The 17,672-nt window shown below is 34.3% G+C and overlaps 1 protein-coding gene across 5 annotated transcripts in view; it reads right to left on the bottom strand.

The window, feature by feature from the left end:
• The window catches only part of Pola1 (DNA polymerase alpha 1, catalytic subunit), a 306,054-nt gene that overhangs the window by 140,938 nt on the left and 147,444 nt on the right, over positions 1–17,672 (bottom strand). For all 5 annotated transcript variants that reach the window (XR_015000445.2, XM_048449783.3, XM_048449784.3 and 2 more), the window contains 2 exons: positions 11,576–11,760; positions 9,753–9,884 (listed from right to left, as the gene is read on the bottom strand). Coding sequence is in view for 4 of the 5 variants with exons in the window: in XM_048449783.3 (XP_048305740.1) it covers positions 9,753–9,884; positions 11,576–11,760 (317 nt within the window). In the remaining variant the exon portion in view is untranslated. The remainder of the gene's footprint in view (positions 1–9,752; positions 9,885–11,575; positions 11,761–17,672) is intronic.

Raw genomic sequence — 17,672 nt, 5'->3', positions numbered from 1 at the left:
CAGGCCTAGGAAGGTGAGCATCGAAACAGACTAGGACCCCAAAAAGCCAGTCCATGAAGTAGAAACAAATCCTAGTGCCATTGTCCTTGGCTTCTCAGTCTCCCCTCATTGTCAGCCACATTCAGAGAGTCCAGTCTGATCACATGGAAAGCAGAATCTTTTATGAAACTCAACTATATGCATTCTTTTATTATCATGTGCAATGATACAGTAGTTCTCTCCATGGAAAACATTTGTACAACTGTCTAAGTTGGGAACTGAGCTATTTTGTTCAGCAAAATCCATTTTTAGCTGAAAGAATAGCTGATAAGCTATGGTTATTCAGACCTAAATACCTAAACATTTCCTACAAAATGAACCAACGAAGCCTGTCACTTCAAAAAAAAAAAAAAATTCACTTACATTATGTTACCAAACCTCAGTTTTCAATGTATTTTCATTGGAATATTAATATTTACTACCTTAAGCTCAATAGGGTCCCAATGAGGCTGATTAAAAAAATGCAATTTTTAAAAAATGAATTATAAGATTTGGAAAAATTATAACAGTTGGAAAACATGTATAAGTCACTTAACCAATATTTTCTAAATAACCATTCCATGTTAAAGAATCATGCATAGATAAATGATCCACTCAAGTTTTAAGACAGAACAACGGGTTTCGATGTACAACAACATAAAAAGATCAAAGACATGATTCCATACCCAGTGTTGTTAACCTGTAAGAAACTACCTTAGTGGAAAAAAAATCAAAAAACAAAAAAGAAACTACCTTGGCAGAAGGTAAAGTGTTCAATGTATAAGGAGAAGTACCCAAGTTTGATTCCCAGAAGCCAGGTAAAAAAGCTTAGCAGTGGGGAGGTGAACACAAAAGAATCCCTGGGGCTTGCTGGCCAGCCAGTTTAGCTAAATCAGTGAATTGAGAATAAGACAAAGATGTTAATGAATAATAAACCCAATACTGACCTCTCACCAACATATGCTTTTGCACACACGGACATGTACAATCACATACACAAGTGTACATACCTATATGAACACATACACATACCACCCCCAACAGACTTTAAGAAACAATTTCAGTATAGTATCAAAAAAATGAATTCCTGAAATTAACAGAAAGGGCTAACAAAACATGCTTCTTCTTTCCCTAACTATATTCTTATGTGAAACAAAATTTTCTTTACAAACCAAACTAGTAAATTACAATAGATGAGATGCTGAAGAAGATATGAGAATTCAACTATCTTCAAAGATAGGTAAGAAAGAAAATTGTAAAAATAAAAAACAATACCATTGTCTTCATTAGATTATTTTCAATTGGAATATAAAGTTATTTTTGTAAAAATGGGCTCTTTTTGAGATAGGGTTTCACTATGAAGCACTGGCTGGCCTGGAACTTATATATAGATATCAGACTTGCCTTTAATCAGAGATAAACCTGCCTCTGTCTCTGCTTCCCAAGTGCCATGATTAAAGATGTGGGCCAAAACCCAGATTTTTAAAAAATTTTTATTATATTTTTACTTAATATTCTTATTGTCGCTCATAAATGGATCGATACTTTAGCACCTCAGTTTTAAGTTAAAATAAAATATGAATTCACAGAAAAATAAACTCTTTGGCATCTTTAGTATATTAAGAGTCTACTGGGGTCCCAAAGATGAAAAATATTGAGAACCTCTGAACTATACTACTACAAAGGAATGTTTTACTTAAAAGTCTTCAATGGGTCTTTCTAAAACAGTAGTTCTCAACCTTCCTAACACTGTGTGACCCTTTAATACAGTTTCCTCATGCTGTTGTGACCCCCAACTATTGAATTATTTTCATGGCTACGTCATAACTATAAGTTTGCTACTGTTATGAATCGTAGTGTAAATATCTGTGTTTTATTATGCTCTTAGGCGATCCTTCTAAAAGTGGTTTTCAACCCTCCTCCAAGGGGTCACGTCCCACAGACTAAGAACCATTCTTCTAAAGGCTCTGAAACATCACTACATTATTAAATGGAAATTTGAAGTTGAAGGGCCTGTGTGGTTTCTAAATCCTTATGCATCATATGGACATCAATCCTGAGGAATGTTAGTTTTATTTTAGACTGTAGCCCTATTAGTCCTGGATCCTGAGAGTTGGCTAGTAAATTGCCCAGGTTCTCAGCATTATCAAAATTGTTGTTCCTCTAACAGCCAAGGAACCTGAAGTACCTGTACTACCTGAATGAGAAAGCCCTTTCAAGAAACAAGCCAGGTGAGGGACTTGAAAACTACATTATGGCATAAAGTAAAAACCGTAAGTTCTGAAGGTGTTATTCAAATCAGACAAGGTTTAAACCAGGACTACAAGATATATATTGCTTTACAAAATCCAAGTTAAGGCCAACATAGTATGGATATTGATAAGGGTGTATGTTAAAGCCATTCCTCACAAACAAACCAATCCTTATTATATAGAAAAAAGATGAACTCAGTTTTATCACACACACAAAAAAACCACACACACACACATCCTGTTGTTTGTTGCTTTGTTTTTTGTAAATCTGGACTTTGAAAATTTTTCTGCAGTGCCTTGGAAAAGCAGCTGAATTAATTCTCTCATTTCATTTAATGCAAGGCTAGGCTAGATAGCATCGTCTGAAAATTCCAATCAATAACTATCTGCAAAGGTCTGATTTCACTTGTGGACCATAATAAACATACAACAAAACATGAAAGACAGTCACTGCTTAGGATGCTCACTTCCCACACTGTTGATATGTACAGCAGAGACCTGATAGTTCCATTTTGCTCAGTGGTGTGTAAATCTCACTTTTGAAAAGTTAAATGAAATCTGTTGTGGTTCAATTACTTACTTTACTACAAGATAGTAGCTACAGCTGACTGGAGTAAGACTCGAAGTTGAGTTTTCTCTAAATAGACAAGGTAAAAGAAATCAAACTGAAGAAAGGAATTCTACTGTTTCGGTCCAGTTTTCTGAGGTTACCTACTTATTGTCATATATGTACCAACTCCTATGTCATTTCCTTGGCATTTCAAAAAGCCCCCAATTTTTCCTACAGAGGTAAACTGTATCAGGAATTGCTTAAAGTCCAGGTTCAATACACATGGACCAGACCACTGCTAGGTGGTCATAGTCAGAACTGGCATAATTTGTAATGCTTATTCTGTGGTTGGACCGTCCAAATTGGGTGTGAATCTCCGACTAGTTCCATGGGACCATTTCTAGTTTTGATCCTACCAAAAATAACTGATGGCATTCAGTAATGATTAAGTGAAATAAAAACTAAAGAAACGACAGAAAAATGCTGGTCATTTTATTAAAAAAAGAAAAGTGGAAAGCTGTACCTAACCCTATTTGCTTACTACAACTCCTTTGTGAAAGCAAACATTATCCCATGATTAACTGCTTGCACAGAATATCTATATGTCATGTTTTAGAGGATGAGATAACCTATGATTCATTTAGATGTATAAGCAACACATTTTCTTACAATGAGATTCTACCCCCAACTATCGTCCAAGTCCTGTCTTTTCAGTTTTACTACGGGAACACACCATGAAGTTGCAGCAAAATGTAATACTCAACTCAAAATTAGCTTGTTTGACTTATATAAATCTAAGAAAATCAATCATTTACAAATAAAAGCATACCCTCTCTATTAATAGGTCTGGTGTTAGAAATACTGGTATGCCTGGTGTTCATTTATGCTTAGCCTCCCTATAAAATGGTGTGAAGCAAGAAGAATCATCAGCTCTCAGGAAGATTTAGGATGGATTTTATGGATGCCTAAAGAAATCACCCCTCTTTAAGCTTCACTGGGTAGCAAGTATTAGGCTGACTGTGAAGCTGAATTGGTGAGACGGATATCTATTGCTTCTATGTTGCATGCTTCTACTACCACTTATAATTATGTTGTTAGAGACTTTACAAAAAAAGAAGCCTAGTTTATTCTTTCTTTCTAAATGTTCTAAATATAAATAGAGAGGTAAAGGAATCAACAATAATTCCACTACTTCTTAAAGTTTAAGCTATTTTGAACCAATGTACCTCTGATACCACTGCATATTGCAGCCTCTAACCTAAAAACTATCAGTCTGCATCACCACAGGTAAGAAATGAGAAATTTTGAGGGTTATTGAACACTGAATATTTGCAGCAGAGCAGCAAAGAGTTACTGAAAGCCACTGCATGGCTTTCAAACAGATCCACTGTACAGTATCATTCCAACAAAAATGGATAAATGAAGTCAATGACAATGAGTCCCACTCTGAAACACATTTGTTGGGGTCTAGAGTAAGAAGTTGTTTCATCTTGCATTTATCAGATTTATTTATTTAATGTCATTCTGTAGCTTCCTTATAAAACTACTTTTGTTTAAACACTATTTAGCACTATCAATGGTGTTTGTTCATGATGCTAAATAAGTGCACATTTTTATGAACAAATAGTTTAACCAACATTCCATTCTGGAATCGTTACACTTTTAAGGGGCAGGCTGAGACAGTGTTTCTTCGTATAACTACTCTGGCTATCATCAAACTCTTTTAGACCAGGCTGGTCTTAATCTCACAGAGATCCATCTGCCTTCCTAGTGCTGGGATTAAAGGTATATGCCACTACTCCTGACTCATCATTACACCTTTGATAAAAGGCAATTCCAAGGTCAATCTTGAGTATAAGAACATAATGCTTGATGGCTGATATTAATTCTCTGGGCATAAGTTTTTTAATTCCTTATAAAAATGGGCTCCAAAGAAATAATAATGTACCTTTATCACAATAATACACTAAGAAATAAAACAGAGAAATATAAAGAGAGTGGCAGTAAGCAGGTAACAAGCTAGGTATTGCCCCCCGCCAAGTTTATCTAGTTAGACATAGAACTTCTCTAGTAAGACAATGAAAGTATTAGACAGGCTGCTATTCTGTATCATAACAATATTTGTGGGCACTGACTCTTTGCCACATACTTGGCTTGAGAAAAACGCCATTTGTAATTTAAAAAAAACACTGGGAAGAGAAGTCATATCATGCAACAAGGATGTTGCATATCATGCAACAACATGGGATGTTTATTAGAAGAGAAGAGAGAAGGGGCAGAGAAGGGGGCAGAGACTGGTACCTGGGAACAAGAGTGGCAGAGGGTGGAAGGAGCAGGGGGAAGGGAGGGGAGGTAGGAATGGAGGGATGGGGGAAGGGAGGGGAAGGGAGAGAAGGGGAGGGGAGGAGAGGAGAGGACAAAGACGGTAACAAAGAGCTATTTGTCAATGCTTTCAGGATCTTAAAATAACTGTGGAGTTTTGAGTTAACTTTATATTAATCTTGTGTATTACAAATAAGCCCTCTGTCAGTGTAGTAACATTGTGAAAAAAGAATTTAAAGAAAATATTAAAAATAATAAATTTATTAATTGGTCCTTTAGTTACCAAGAATCAAGAACACCCATTACTAAATGAATGGCTGTGGCAGAGATCACAGATGAGACACAGAATATTTAAGCCCAGTCCTCAAAAGGCATAATACAGGAAAATTCTGAGATTATAAAACCTGGAGCTTATTTCTAAGGAATTACACCACTAATTCTGGTCCAGCAACTGATCAAGGGCTAAAACACTAATAGCCAGTACTCGTATGCTCATTGTTTTTTAGATGCAGGGGAAGTTCCATCTAGGGTTAGCATATCTCAACATTCAAAAACACTAGCAAAGAGCCCTTTTGCAGGTACCTAGAAACACAGAAGGATGGTAAAGAAAAATACTTTGCCCCATTCAAACACCTTAAACACTGCATAATGAGGAACGAAGAACACATTTGAGTTCACTATCACACTGTGTTTTTCAGAGCCTCCACCTTTAGAAAGGTGTGACTCCATGTATGTATTCAAATGAGTTTAATATGCATAGTAACCAAGAATAAATGACCCACCACCCCCTCCCAGGTATCAAGAAGGATTAAATTTCCCACTTAGCAGAAAGTCATTAGGATAGGCTAGCATCTCAGTCTCATATTCGCTTTTAGGACAGTTGAGGGAACACTTCAAAAATGAACTAGCTAAACAAACTTCCCAGCAGTACTTGACAGAGCTACACCTATTCTTCCCATTTCCAAAGCAGTGGAGAATTAATTACCAGTTCTATGGATCTATTGTAAGTATAATAGACTAAAGAGCTATCACAGACACATTTATTGTAAAAGCACAATCCCAAGAGTGTCTAGTGGAGGGCCAAAACGATTAACACAAATGCTTTGTCAGATCAAAGATAAAACCTGCACCGCCCAATTGAGGAATGAATTAGAACAGTGGGTTATCTTTCAAATTAACCAGGGCAGTTAGTGAGGAAAATTTCATGAAAGTGTAATTCTTAGCCTTTGTGAATCCACACAGCAGGCATTCTGCCAGCTGACAAGATGATGAAATTTTCATGCTTAAAAAAAGCCCTCTTCATTTCCCAATTTAGATTAGCTAGTGCTTCTCTCCCTTTGTCTCTCTCTCTCTCTCTCTCTCTCTCTCTCTCTCTCTCTCTCTCTCTCTCTCTCTCTGTGTGTGTGTGTGTGTTGTGTATGCTCTTGGGGACAGAATTTAAGGGGGTCATGTGTAAATTTTTCATTCTAAACTTGAATTTCAAAAACCATCCTTAAAAGCTTAGAGATTAATTTGCCTTCTTATGAGTAAAAAGAAATACCAGTTCAGTATTAACAGAGTAACAAACAAGGCTCAAAGCATAAAATCAATTTTGAATTAAGATTTCTTTGTGCTATGTCAGTTTTTCAACACATTACCAAACCTTGAAGTAAAATCTAAAGTTGTATTTCTTCTAAGTAAATCAATATATTACTCAAAAAGTACATTTGTTCAGTGTCTTGTACATTTCCATGCACATGGAAATTTGTATGTTAATTAAATGAGAATTCGAAGGATACACTAATTACTATAAAAAGGGGGTTGGGAAAAAGCATTTCCTACTAAAGGAGTCAGTATTAAAGTACGATGTGATGTAGATTTATTGACTCTAAGATATATACATTTGCAAAAATGTTACATCACATTTACTCATCTAGTCATGACAGAGGAACATGTAAAGCATTGGAAAATGCAAATGATTTAGAAGCATACTTTGTAACTTTAATTTCTTTTCTTGGTAACCTGATTTCATATAATCTATAACTAGGTTCCTTGGCAGGTTACAACATTTGGTCAAATGTCTTATTTCACTAAACTTCTCCAAGTTCTTCCTTTCTATGTGTACATTTCTTTTCTCAGTGTAAATTTATTTTCCCTGCTGTAATTTTAAGACTAAAATAATTATGATACTCTATTATCTAAGGTCCACAAATAATTGTTTCTATTCAGTGAGTATTTTTAAATATTACAAAATATGAAGAAGCCATTTTGGTAACCTGCTTCAGAGAAGTTGCTTAATCTCAGAAGCCTTTCTAATATGCTTACTGCATCAGTCTTTAGCTTGATTGCCATTAATTTTATCACACATCAAACAAAACAGTGTCACTTGAGGCACGGTTAACCAAAGAAACTCAACATCACACCCATCAGCTGGCAAAAGTAGCATTGTATCTGGAGACAACAGAAAATAAAACTGTCTCTCACTGACTTCTAAGATACACTGTTTATATATAACTACTCAGCATGAGACCATGAAAGAAATGATGGAGTTATTTTCACCCATTCAGTAACTTATGATGAGGATCACAAAACAAGGAAATTTCTAACTTTGAGGACCAACAGTTCTATCAATCCTTAATTACTAGAGTAACATTTGGCTATTTTGATCAGAAATGTCTTAGAAAAGACAATCAATTGGGCAGTTAAGTGTAGAAAAACTTTCACTTGCATGTTACAGAAATAGTTGGTAGACAAGACAAGGAAGTACTCTAACAGCTTTCTTTTAAATACTTAGTCTCTAAGAGTTGATTATTTAGCTTAAAAAATGCTTTTGTAACTTTGGTCATTAAAACACAGACATGCACACATACATACATGCGCACACACACACACAATTAGAATTCAAATTCATCTTTGAATTTGGGCACATTCTAATTATATGGATCGTTTTTCTCCCTATTCTCAACTTAGTCATAACAGATAGTTCCTTCTCACAGAAGGAACTAGATTCATTGTTTTAGTACTAACATTTCCATGGTGAAGCTTTTGATAGACTAAACATAGAAAAAAAAGCCAGGATTCTTCCCAAGAGTCAAGAATCATACTTTTCTCAATGAGGCCTGTAAATGAGAAGTTGAACAATTTTGATTTGTGCTCCTCATGCTAAAGAAAGTCTAACATTTCATAAGGTGAACACTTCATGTACTATAGAATGTGACCCAACAGATAACCTTTATTCCCAACAAGCTCTTCGTTTAAGTGCAGTACAGCTTTATTCACTAAACTTTGCAGAATTTCCCAAAGAGTAGTCATTATTATCATTTTTTATAAAAACCTTCAGGCAAACGTACTTTTAAAAAATATAAATACAAATTATTCTTTGCCAAATCACAATATGTCTCTGTGTTCTCATCCTTTACCTTACTGCTCTAATACCCATTTATATATAATGAGTTATATTTCTTACTATGTGAAACATATCAAATTACTTCACACGTATTTTAAAGAAGAAAGGGCTATGTTACATTTTAATTAACAAGCAGAAAGAATAGAATGTTAAAGTCATTGGTCTTACCTAATAGTACCTGAACATTTTTGTTTAAAAAAAATGCCTTGTCAACACAGCCTTTTTTCTTGTTTTTGTTTTTAAAACAGGGTTTCTCTATATAGCTCAATACATATTTTTAAAAAGATACAGTAAATGTTCAAGTGACAGAAAATTTGTTTAGATGACAAATGATATGACATACTAAGAAAAATGAGAAATGGACATTCTCATTAAATTTTAATTTTTAAAGAGAAAAAACATTAATTTGAAATGTGGTAAGAAAACAAAACAAAAGCTCAATTTTAAAGCAAAGAAAAATTACTCTTCTGAGATTTTTACTGTACATATAAAAAATGAGATATTCTCTTTGAAATCTCAAATTGCACTTCAATTTAGAAGATGTTTCTTTTCATTTCTTCAGGAAACTAATCAAGAGATTGGCTTAGATTGTCATGTGTGAACACAAAGTATTGGGCAGCAATCAATCTAGTAAAATCATTACCCATAGTATCATGACCCTACTTACTGGAGACAGGCAACATTGCTATTTTTCCTACTCTAGCCAAAGTTCTGAGTGACCATTCAATTTAGTTACCTAGGCAATAATAAATAAAAATAAAATTTCCAAATACAGTTTCACTTTTCTTTGAAATTTTTAATTTAAATTAAACTTTAAATCTTTAAAATACTCTTCAGTAATGAGAGCGATATGAGAAAAATCAAATTGTTCATCACATCACCAGACTAAAATTTCATACTTTGGGCAATTGACATGACTTAGGTGGTAAAGGTCTTGCCACCAAGCCTGATGAACTGAGTCTGATCCTGTTGAACCAATTTGATAGAAAGAGAGAATCAACTCCCTCAAGTTCACCATAGAGGTACCATCCCGCACCACCATCACTCACCCATCCACACATAAATAAGTAAATGTAAACAAACTTTAAATTACAGCGTGTCACATTTTATTGAAAGTATTTTACTACGAATTTCCCCCAAATGTTTTCCACTTGTATCAAAAACTATAAAACAATTATTGTATTTCAACAAATTAAATATGTAAAGTCTTATTACAGATACTTACATCATAGTACTTTTTGATGCAATATCTAATGTCCATGATCAGTTTGTTGCTCAGCTGTACCATGAAGGTGAGTGGTGAAGCCTTACAATCAATATTACTGCAACGATACAAGCTGGGCTCCATATCAACTCCCTACAGAAAACAAGACAAACAATTGCACAAAAGGTTATTATCAGAAAGTATTTTATATTTAAAACTTTCATTTGTTTTCTTGGTGTACAAGACTATTAGAGGTGAGTTTTGAACTATACTTTATCCACTACTTATGGCTTAAGATCCCCTTTAGAGGTACATGGCATAAATTCTTGTTATCACAATGAAGTACAAAGTCAAAGGGAAAACCATAAACTCATTATTTTACATTCCATGCAAGACAGGCTTTATGGATAAGGCCACTTCCCCTCCGAAAATACCAGAGAAATCATATTACCAAAAATAAACATTCTTCTAGAGACACCGATCAAAACTTAACATGCACTCATTCATTCCAAACTTGAAGATAAAGCAAAAGCCCTTACATGATATTAGTTTGCGGTTACTGCACCAAGTGAATTTTAGGCAGAAAAATGTAAAATTTAAAATTAGTGCACTAAAAAAGCAATAAAGCAAACTCATTTATCACCAGATTGGAAAATCTAAAATTTCTGTGCTTGAAAAGAACTGAAATATATTTTGGGAAAGAAGGTTTCAATAAGAATATAAATTTGAATGAGTAACTATTAACAGTTGGAGAAACATTTTATTGTGTCGTGATTTGCTTTAAACAAAGACAAAACAAAAATAAGATATAGGAAAACTGTTGGGGTTTCTGGAGCATTTGTTTTCTTTCTGGGTACTTAAACATCTTGGTTGGTTTCCTGCTCCAATCTGGTGCATAACCCTACCCCGACATGCTAAGCAATTCCAGGTGGAAGAGATTTCCGAGCTTGACATCGGCTCTTCCACAGTTAGCCCATCTGCAAGTCGTCAAGCCTCCATGCAATTAACTATCTTATTTACAGCTGTAATGAAGCAAAACTCAAGGATTTAGCAAGTATTGCTGATATGTGTCTGCTTCTTCCTTGCACTTGCTTCCAAAAGCTGCTTTGTTTTGATTCAAAAAAATGCAAAACATCTGCTGTTTGTCCAAATTAACTTAAAATAATTACTTTTAATTTAGATAAAAGATGTATTTTCTTTCAGTTTCAAGGCTTCAGAGTTCTGCTGCCTGCTCATTTGCCAATGGCCAGCACACTTATAACACTGCAGTAAAATGAAATGAATTGGCTGAGATTCAAGTTCTGATTCAAGGTCAATGATACATTTTTTGGCAGTACTTCTTGACAGGAATGTTTCCTTGTGATTTTTTTTAAATGTCTGATATGGAAAGACCACAGAAAAGATAATAAAAGTACCTTTGGGAAAAAACAAGGTGAGAGGAACATGTAAAAACAAACAAAACTTTCCCCAAATGCCTAATTCTTGTTAACTTAAGATAAAGGCAATTATTGCTCTATCTAAATAAGTGGGGGTTGGGAACAGGGAATACAGGTTACTAATTAAGGAGTTCCAATAAAAATATTTTGAGATAATTAAAATTTTTAAGAAATTCCATTTTAAAACTAAGGTCAAGCACTCTAGGAAGGCAAAAACAATTAAAGCACACTCGATTAAGAGTGTCTCAGCAGAAATGAAATTCTAAAAGCAAAATTCACGTAGCAAAAATTGTTTAAAGACAAATGCAACATCTAGGTTACCTTTATATACCCAGAAGTGTAGGGGGAGGGCACTCTGTACTAGTTTCCAAACAAAATGAAAGACAGAAACAAAAAGGAATAACTAACCGAGCCTTCAAAGACATTATCATAAATATTTTCAGTTCCACATGTAGGACAAAGGCATTTGAATTTTTCACAGTCCTTGTACTTCTCTTCATCAGTCAGTTGTGCTGGTCCGCCAAGTAGAGCATCATTCTCCTCATCTTTGTGATACTGATACTGATGAACTCTAAACTGAGTGGAGTCAAGTCCTATCAAGCAAAAAAAAAAAAAAAAAAAAAAGAATTATAACCCCAAAGTAAATCCTCACAAAAGAATGGTTTTCAAGTTCATACACACACACACACAAGCGCGCGCGCGCATAAAACTAAGTAAACTCAAGATCACAGGACAAATGGTTTTTATAAAAGATTATGAATCAAAACATAACTTTAAAAATACAATCTAGAAACAAGTCACTGGACATACAGGTTCCAAAATATTTCATAGATTTTTTAAAGTTACACTTAAAAACTCAAAATTATTAACTGTTATTAAAAAAATACTCAAAGTTCAACCATTAAAAAGAAAAAAAACAAAATTCCCATTAAAGAATACAGGTTCACTCTTTCAAATGCAGACACAACTGTAAACACTGATTTCAATGCAGTGGTAGATATTTCATCTTCTCTCAATAGTTAACAGCATGTATGCTGCAGCCTAACTCAGTGGTTATAATTCAGTAGCAGCATCTGGACAAAGTGCAATGTCTATTTTTGTATGTTTTCAAGTCATAAACTTAAAACATCTTCAAAGGGATGGATCTACATAGTCCATAGGTCCACACACCCACAATAGCTTTGAAACTAAATGTAATTTCTATATTTCATTTGAAACAATAAATCTATGCATGGTTTATATGATCCTGTTGCCACAAACTATTTAAAGAAACAAAACGTTTTTACTAATTTAATTTTCCCCTGTTCAAACCCTGTCAAATTTTACTACTTGGATTTATATTTAAAATTCAAACTCCTATATTCTCTTTGGTCAGTCATCAAGTGACACATAGTAATTATAAACTTCTTGAGGAAAACGTTTTCAAAGTAGCAGGGTAGCAATCAAAGAATAGATGATTGAGATGTGGAGTCTCAGTTTTCTCATCCACAAAATGGAAATGTCACCAGTCATATAGTTTTGAACTTGAAATGAGATAATAAAAGAATAAGCCTAGTTTAATGGTGCTTACTACATGTTAAACACTTAATAAATTGCACTTGAATACAATACAAAGTAGCAAATGAACACCATTTAATTCAGACTGTACTCACATGAAGCACATTCATGCTACACATGAAATTAATAACCATGCTTCATAAAAATTAAAAGTATTTCCTAATATGACAACATATAAGAATATTAAATATTTTTTCAGAACAATACATAGAATAAGTGATATATTACTGTGATATATGGCACCTGCCCCATGTCAAGACTATCATTTTTAGTTTACAAATTATCTGCCTCCTAGAAAAACAATAAGTAAAGTATGTACAATACATATCCTCATATTTAAAGAGGGCAGAGGAACTGAATGTGAGAAACCACACTGAGAAGTGAGATTGTTTGTTCTCTATAGTAACAGATAAATGTACCTTTTATTAATCTCTAGTTATGAGAAAGCAGCTTTAACTTTTCTGATTGTATAATTATTAATCAATTTCCAATGATAATTTTAACTTTAAAGGAGGGGGAAGACAGGTGTTTTCTAAAAGGCAAGATCCTTAAATGCTCCCCAACGGAACAAAATCATGTTGGACTGTACATATACACAATTAACTGGGGCTCTTCCCTAGGCCTCCTCTGTCAGTCCTCTTTCACTTGGCACACCTGCGTACATGGAGGAGCACACTGGTAGATAGCCAGCCAGCCCACCTGCCCAAGGGGTTAAACCAAAAATGGATATGGTCTATCTTGCTACTTACAGAGGAACACCCAACACATGTCTGACAGCGAGAAAAAAAATCAAATCTTATGCAATATCTACTCTAAATGTTGACTTCCACAAATGACTATTATCTTCTCAAGCTGAACTGTTTCAGTCAAAGAAGCTTCAATCTTGTATTCGCTTAACTATGATTCTTGTTAATTTTTAAAAACAAAAATGGAAAATAGAGTGCAATTAACTTTAAAGTATTAAGCATACACAACAGGCTTGTATATGCTACTTCAATACAAAAACATCATTAACCAAGTGGTTTTCTTGGAAGGAGAATTATGCATGTAACAGGTAAACTGAAGGGGGCTTACATTTTTAAAGTAGACATAATATACCATGTTCTAAAAAAAGAAAAAGGATCACAAATCCTTTTAGAAGACTTTAAAAACCCAAGGTACAGCAAGTCCCAAACTTATTCAACACACAAAGTAATTTAACCAAATTCTCATAGAATATTTCCAAGTTTTAGTCAACTTGAAAGTTTTACTGCTTATACCAGAACTTATTAAGGCTGGCCTCAAACAGGAAAAAAAGTATCTGGTGCTGCCACCTAGAGGTAGAGATTTTGAATTTTAAGACTGCAAAATAGACCTGCAGCATAAAATTCCCTTTGTGACAACCCAAAATTAAAACCTGTCAGAAATGCCGTTAAAGCACAATCTTTACCATCACACTTGCCCTGCCTGCATATATGTTCTGTAATTAATATTAAACTACTCACAGTATGTAACCATATGAAAGCTCAGCAAGAGATGTAAAACTGAATTCCAAATTCCTTACCTCTTCTACCGACAGCTTTCTCTGAACAATTGATTTAGAGAAACAAACTTAAAGCCCTGTTTGAGAAAGGAAACTTCCACATCTACTAGACTGCTTTTAGTAGACTTGAATCATTGGGTCAGACAGAAAATAAGAAAGGAGTAACCTGAGTGGGTTTTGGAAAACCAGTTATGTGGCAGAAGAACAGCTGTGATTTCCCCACAATAACCAGAGATGATGTGATGTGTGCTTTATTCACTCCTTCAACTTGTAGTGATCAAGTCACTTGTGCTGAGATGGGAGGGACAGAAGAGGTAGTAGAATGAAATTAAAATACTGTCATTTATAATTAGAAAATTTCTAGGATCTCACATTATTTTGGCAACAGGATCAAAGCTCTCAGTTTCAAAGGCATATTTATAGAAAGTAGCATCACAGGCACTGGGGTGGGTGAGTTTTAACAGTACAGATTTACTTATCACCAGTCTTAATCATACAATGTAACATTTGACACAATTATTTTTTCTACTACTGTCAATTTTAAGCATTGCAGAATACGCCTATTCTTGGACTGTTCATTTATGTTCCTTCTCAAATATGTATGTAATGTGTTCATAATTGAAGACATATGTTTATCTGAGAAGCATCATGACATATTTGAGTATTTCTCTTTCCTTCCAAAAATACAAGGTGTCAATGCAACTGAAAAACTGCAGCAAAGCCAGTTTCTTCCATACATTCATGCAAGTGGAAACGGGAAAATCTATACAGATGAAATTCGAGTGAGAAAAGGAAGTAACTGTTATCCACAAACAGTTCTTTGTAAAAAGAATCAGTTGAGATACCAGAGAAGCCAATTAAGGGACTTATTATTGCCATTCTTTAATAAAAATTTATCTTAAGTAATTCATTTTTCCTTTGTGCGAATTTAGACTTACATATCTGGATTTCCTAGAAAGAAAACAATATATAAAATGCAAATTTAGTATTAAAGAAAGAATTGTGAAAACTTAAAGGATCAATGCTATCTCCATAAACAGCTGCATATAAAAAATACCCAGTTTTATTTATAATAGTCCCAGGTGAAAACTAGGTTAATGGATGTTAACAGTAGAATGACCTACCAGCAATGAAAAAATGGATACAAATACAAGCAACATGATAGAGTGAAAAAATATTACATGAAGACAAAGAAATTGAACATAACAAGTACATACTGTAGAAAACCATTTATATACAATTACAGACTAGGGAAATGCACAAATGGTGACAGAAATCAGATGAGTGTGGCTGCTGTGTGAGGGTTGACTAGGAAAGGGCAAAAAAAATGAAGTAATCTGCCATGATGGAAATGTTCTAAAGCTGATTTATGGCAACCTTAAGACTTTATATCCTTTCATGATAAAATATGTAAGTCCTGAGACAAGTTGTGGCAGTGCACTTGGGAGGCAGGGGCAAGTGGATCTCTGTGAGTTTGAGGCCAGCCTGGTCAATAGAGTGAACCCTGTCTTTAAAAAAAAAAAAAAAAGTAAAATTTTATTTAAAAAAAAAATGTGGTCTAGGAGATACCCAAAGTATGTTTCCAAGGGGATCATATTTAGAACGTGTAAGAAATGTCTAAAAAAAAAATCAACGAGAAAAATTCAACAGGGGAGATGTTTAGCTGACCAAGAAACTTGGGGAAAGGCTCATCAATCGTCAAATGCGAAGTAAAGCCACAATAGAAGGTATGACACTACATAAAATGAAGAAAGAAAACACCAAATGTTGGTAAGTACACCAAATATTCAAATACAGTTTGTATAGTTGTTAAATTCACTTTAGATAATTTGAAGCAGCCATGAAACTGAACTGGCCATGTATACAATGGCCTAGCATTAGTACTAAGTACACACCCAACAGAAATAAATGACTATATTTAACAGAAGACATGTGCAAGAATTCTTCAAATAGTGTTATACATAGCAGCCAAAGGTGGGAACAACCCATGAACATACACACAGGATGTAGTAATACAGTATGGTGTAGGCGTAGTCATACAATGGAACACTATGTAAAAATAACCGAAAGTACAATTACACAGATGAATCTCAAAAACACAGTACAGTGAAAGTAGTCAGATAGAAAGAATAAAGGCGCAATTCATACAATGTCCCCCCAAATAAGAAAAATTCTTTTGTGTTAGAAGCCATAATTTTCTGGTGGTGGAAGACCACCTTTAGGGGACAGAAGAGTGCTTTCCAGGATAAAGTAATAGATTGTTTCATGAACTCAGATCAGACTACACAGCTGTGTGTTGATATGAAAATTCAACAAGCAGCTCGGTTACTTTTTTTTTCTATTTTCACTTAGGAGATGAGAAAGGTAAATACTAAATATTTCTTATGATAGACCTTATAGCTTGTCTTGAAGTCACGACTTGATACAAAGTACTTCTAGAAAAATGTACAAAATAACATCTGGGAAATACTATTAGCAAAACAAAACAAATTGAAGTAAAAATAAATGTGGCTAAGTTTTTACTGCAAGTAACAATTTACGGAATATATACAAGATAGAGGAACATGTTTAACGATACCACATCAATGCAATGAGCATACCCAAGAGCCTAAAAAATTTTACAATACAAAATCTTCAGCTTCTTTCATAAATAGTGATGATAAAACAATGATTAAAAAGACCTAAACTGGTTTCCAATTCAAATACTGAGCTTTAAAAAACAAAGCACATTCACAATATGATCAAGAAAATGTGTAATGAAGTAAATGAATTGTGGGTTCTCTCTCTCTCTCTCTCTCTCTCTCTCTCTCTCTCTCTCTCTGTGTGTGTGTGTGTGTGTGTGTGTGTGTAATGAGATGATAATACTGTGGTTATGCTGAAAGGGAAACTGATGTCATCTGTAAATGCAAAAAAAAGCACTTATACATGAAATAATAGGATTCACATCACGGTAATTCGAGGTGGTAAAAAAGAATAGGACTAGCCACCCAGAACTGACAGGCCATGAAGGTGAGTGATGACTACTTGAAGGCTTACTTATATAGTTTTATTACAATATATATTAAATTTCCTCATAAGTTTTAAAATACCATAAGGCCAATTAAAAATAAACAATTGACTGAACAAACTTCAGACAACTAGCTTTTAACATCAAAAATAGCTTCTCCATAACCAAGAGCTAGTTCCAGAACAGCCAGGGCTGTTACACAGAGAAACCCTGTCTTGAAAAACAAAACAAAACAAAACAAACAAACTAGGGCTCTTTAGAGCTCAGTAGCAGTATCTTAAAAGATTTCCATTCACAGCACTCACATGGTGGATTACAACCATCTATAGCTCCAGTTCTAGAGATCTGACACCCTTTTCAGTTTTCTGCAGGCACCATTCATGCACACGCATGCATGTGCACACACAACACACATACAA

The sequence above is a fragment of the Myodes glareolus genome, chromosome X (assembly GCF_982192425.1).
Source record: "Myodes glareolus chromosome X, mMyoGla1.1, whole genome shotgun sequence".
NCBI classification, from domain to species: domain Eukaryota; kingdom Metazoa; phylum Chordata; class Mammalia; order Rodentia; family Cricetidae; genus Myodes; species Myodes glareolus.
The sequence above is the reverse complement of the archived record's forward strand: the minus strand, read 5'-3'. Positions and strand labels throughout refer to the sequence as shown.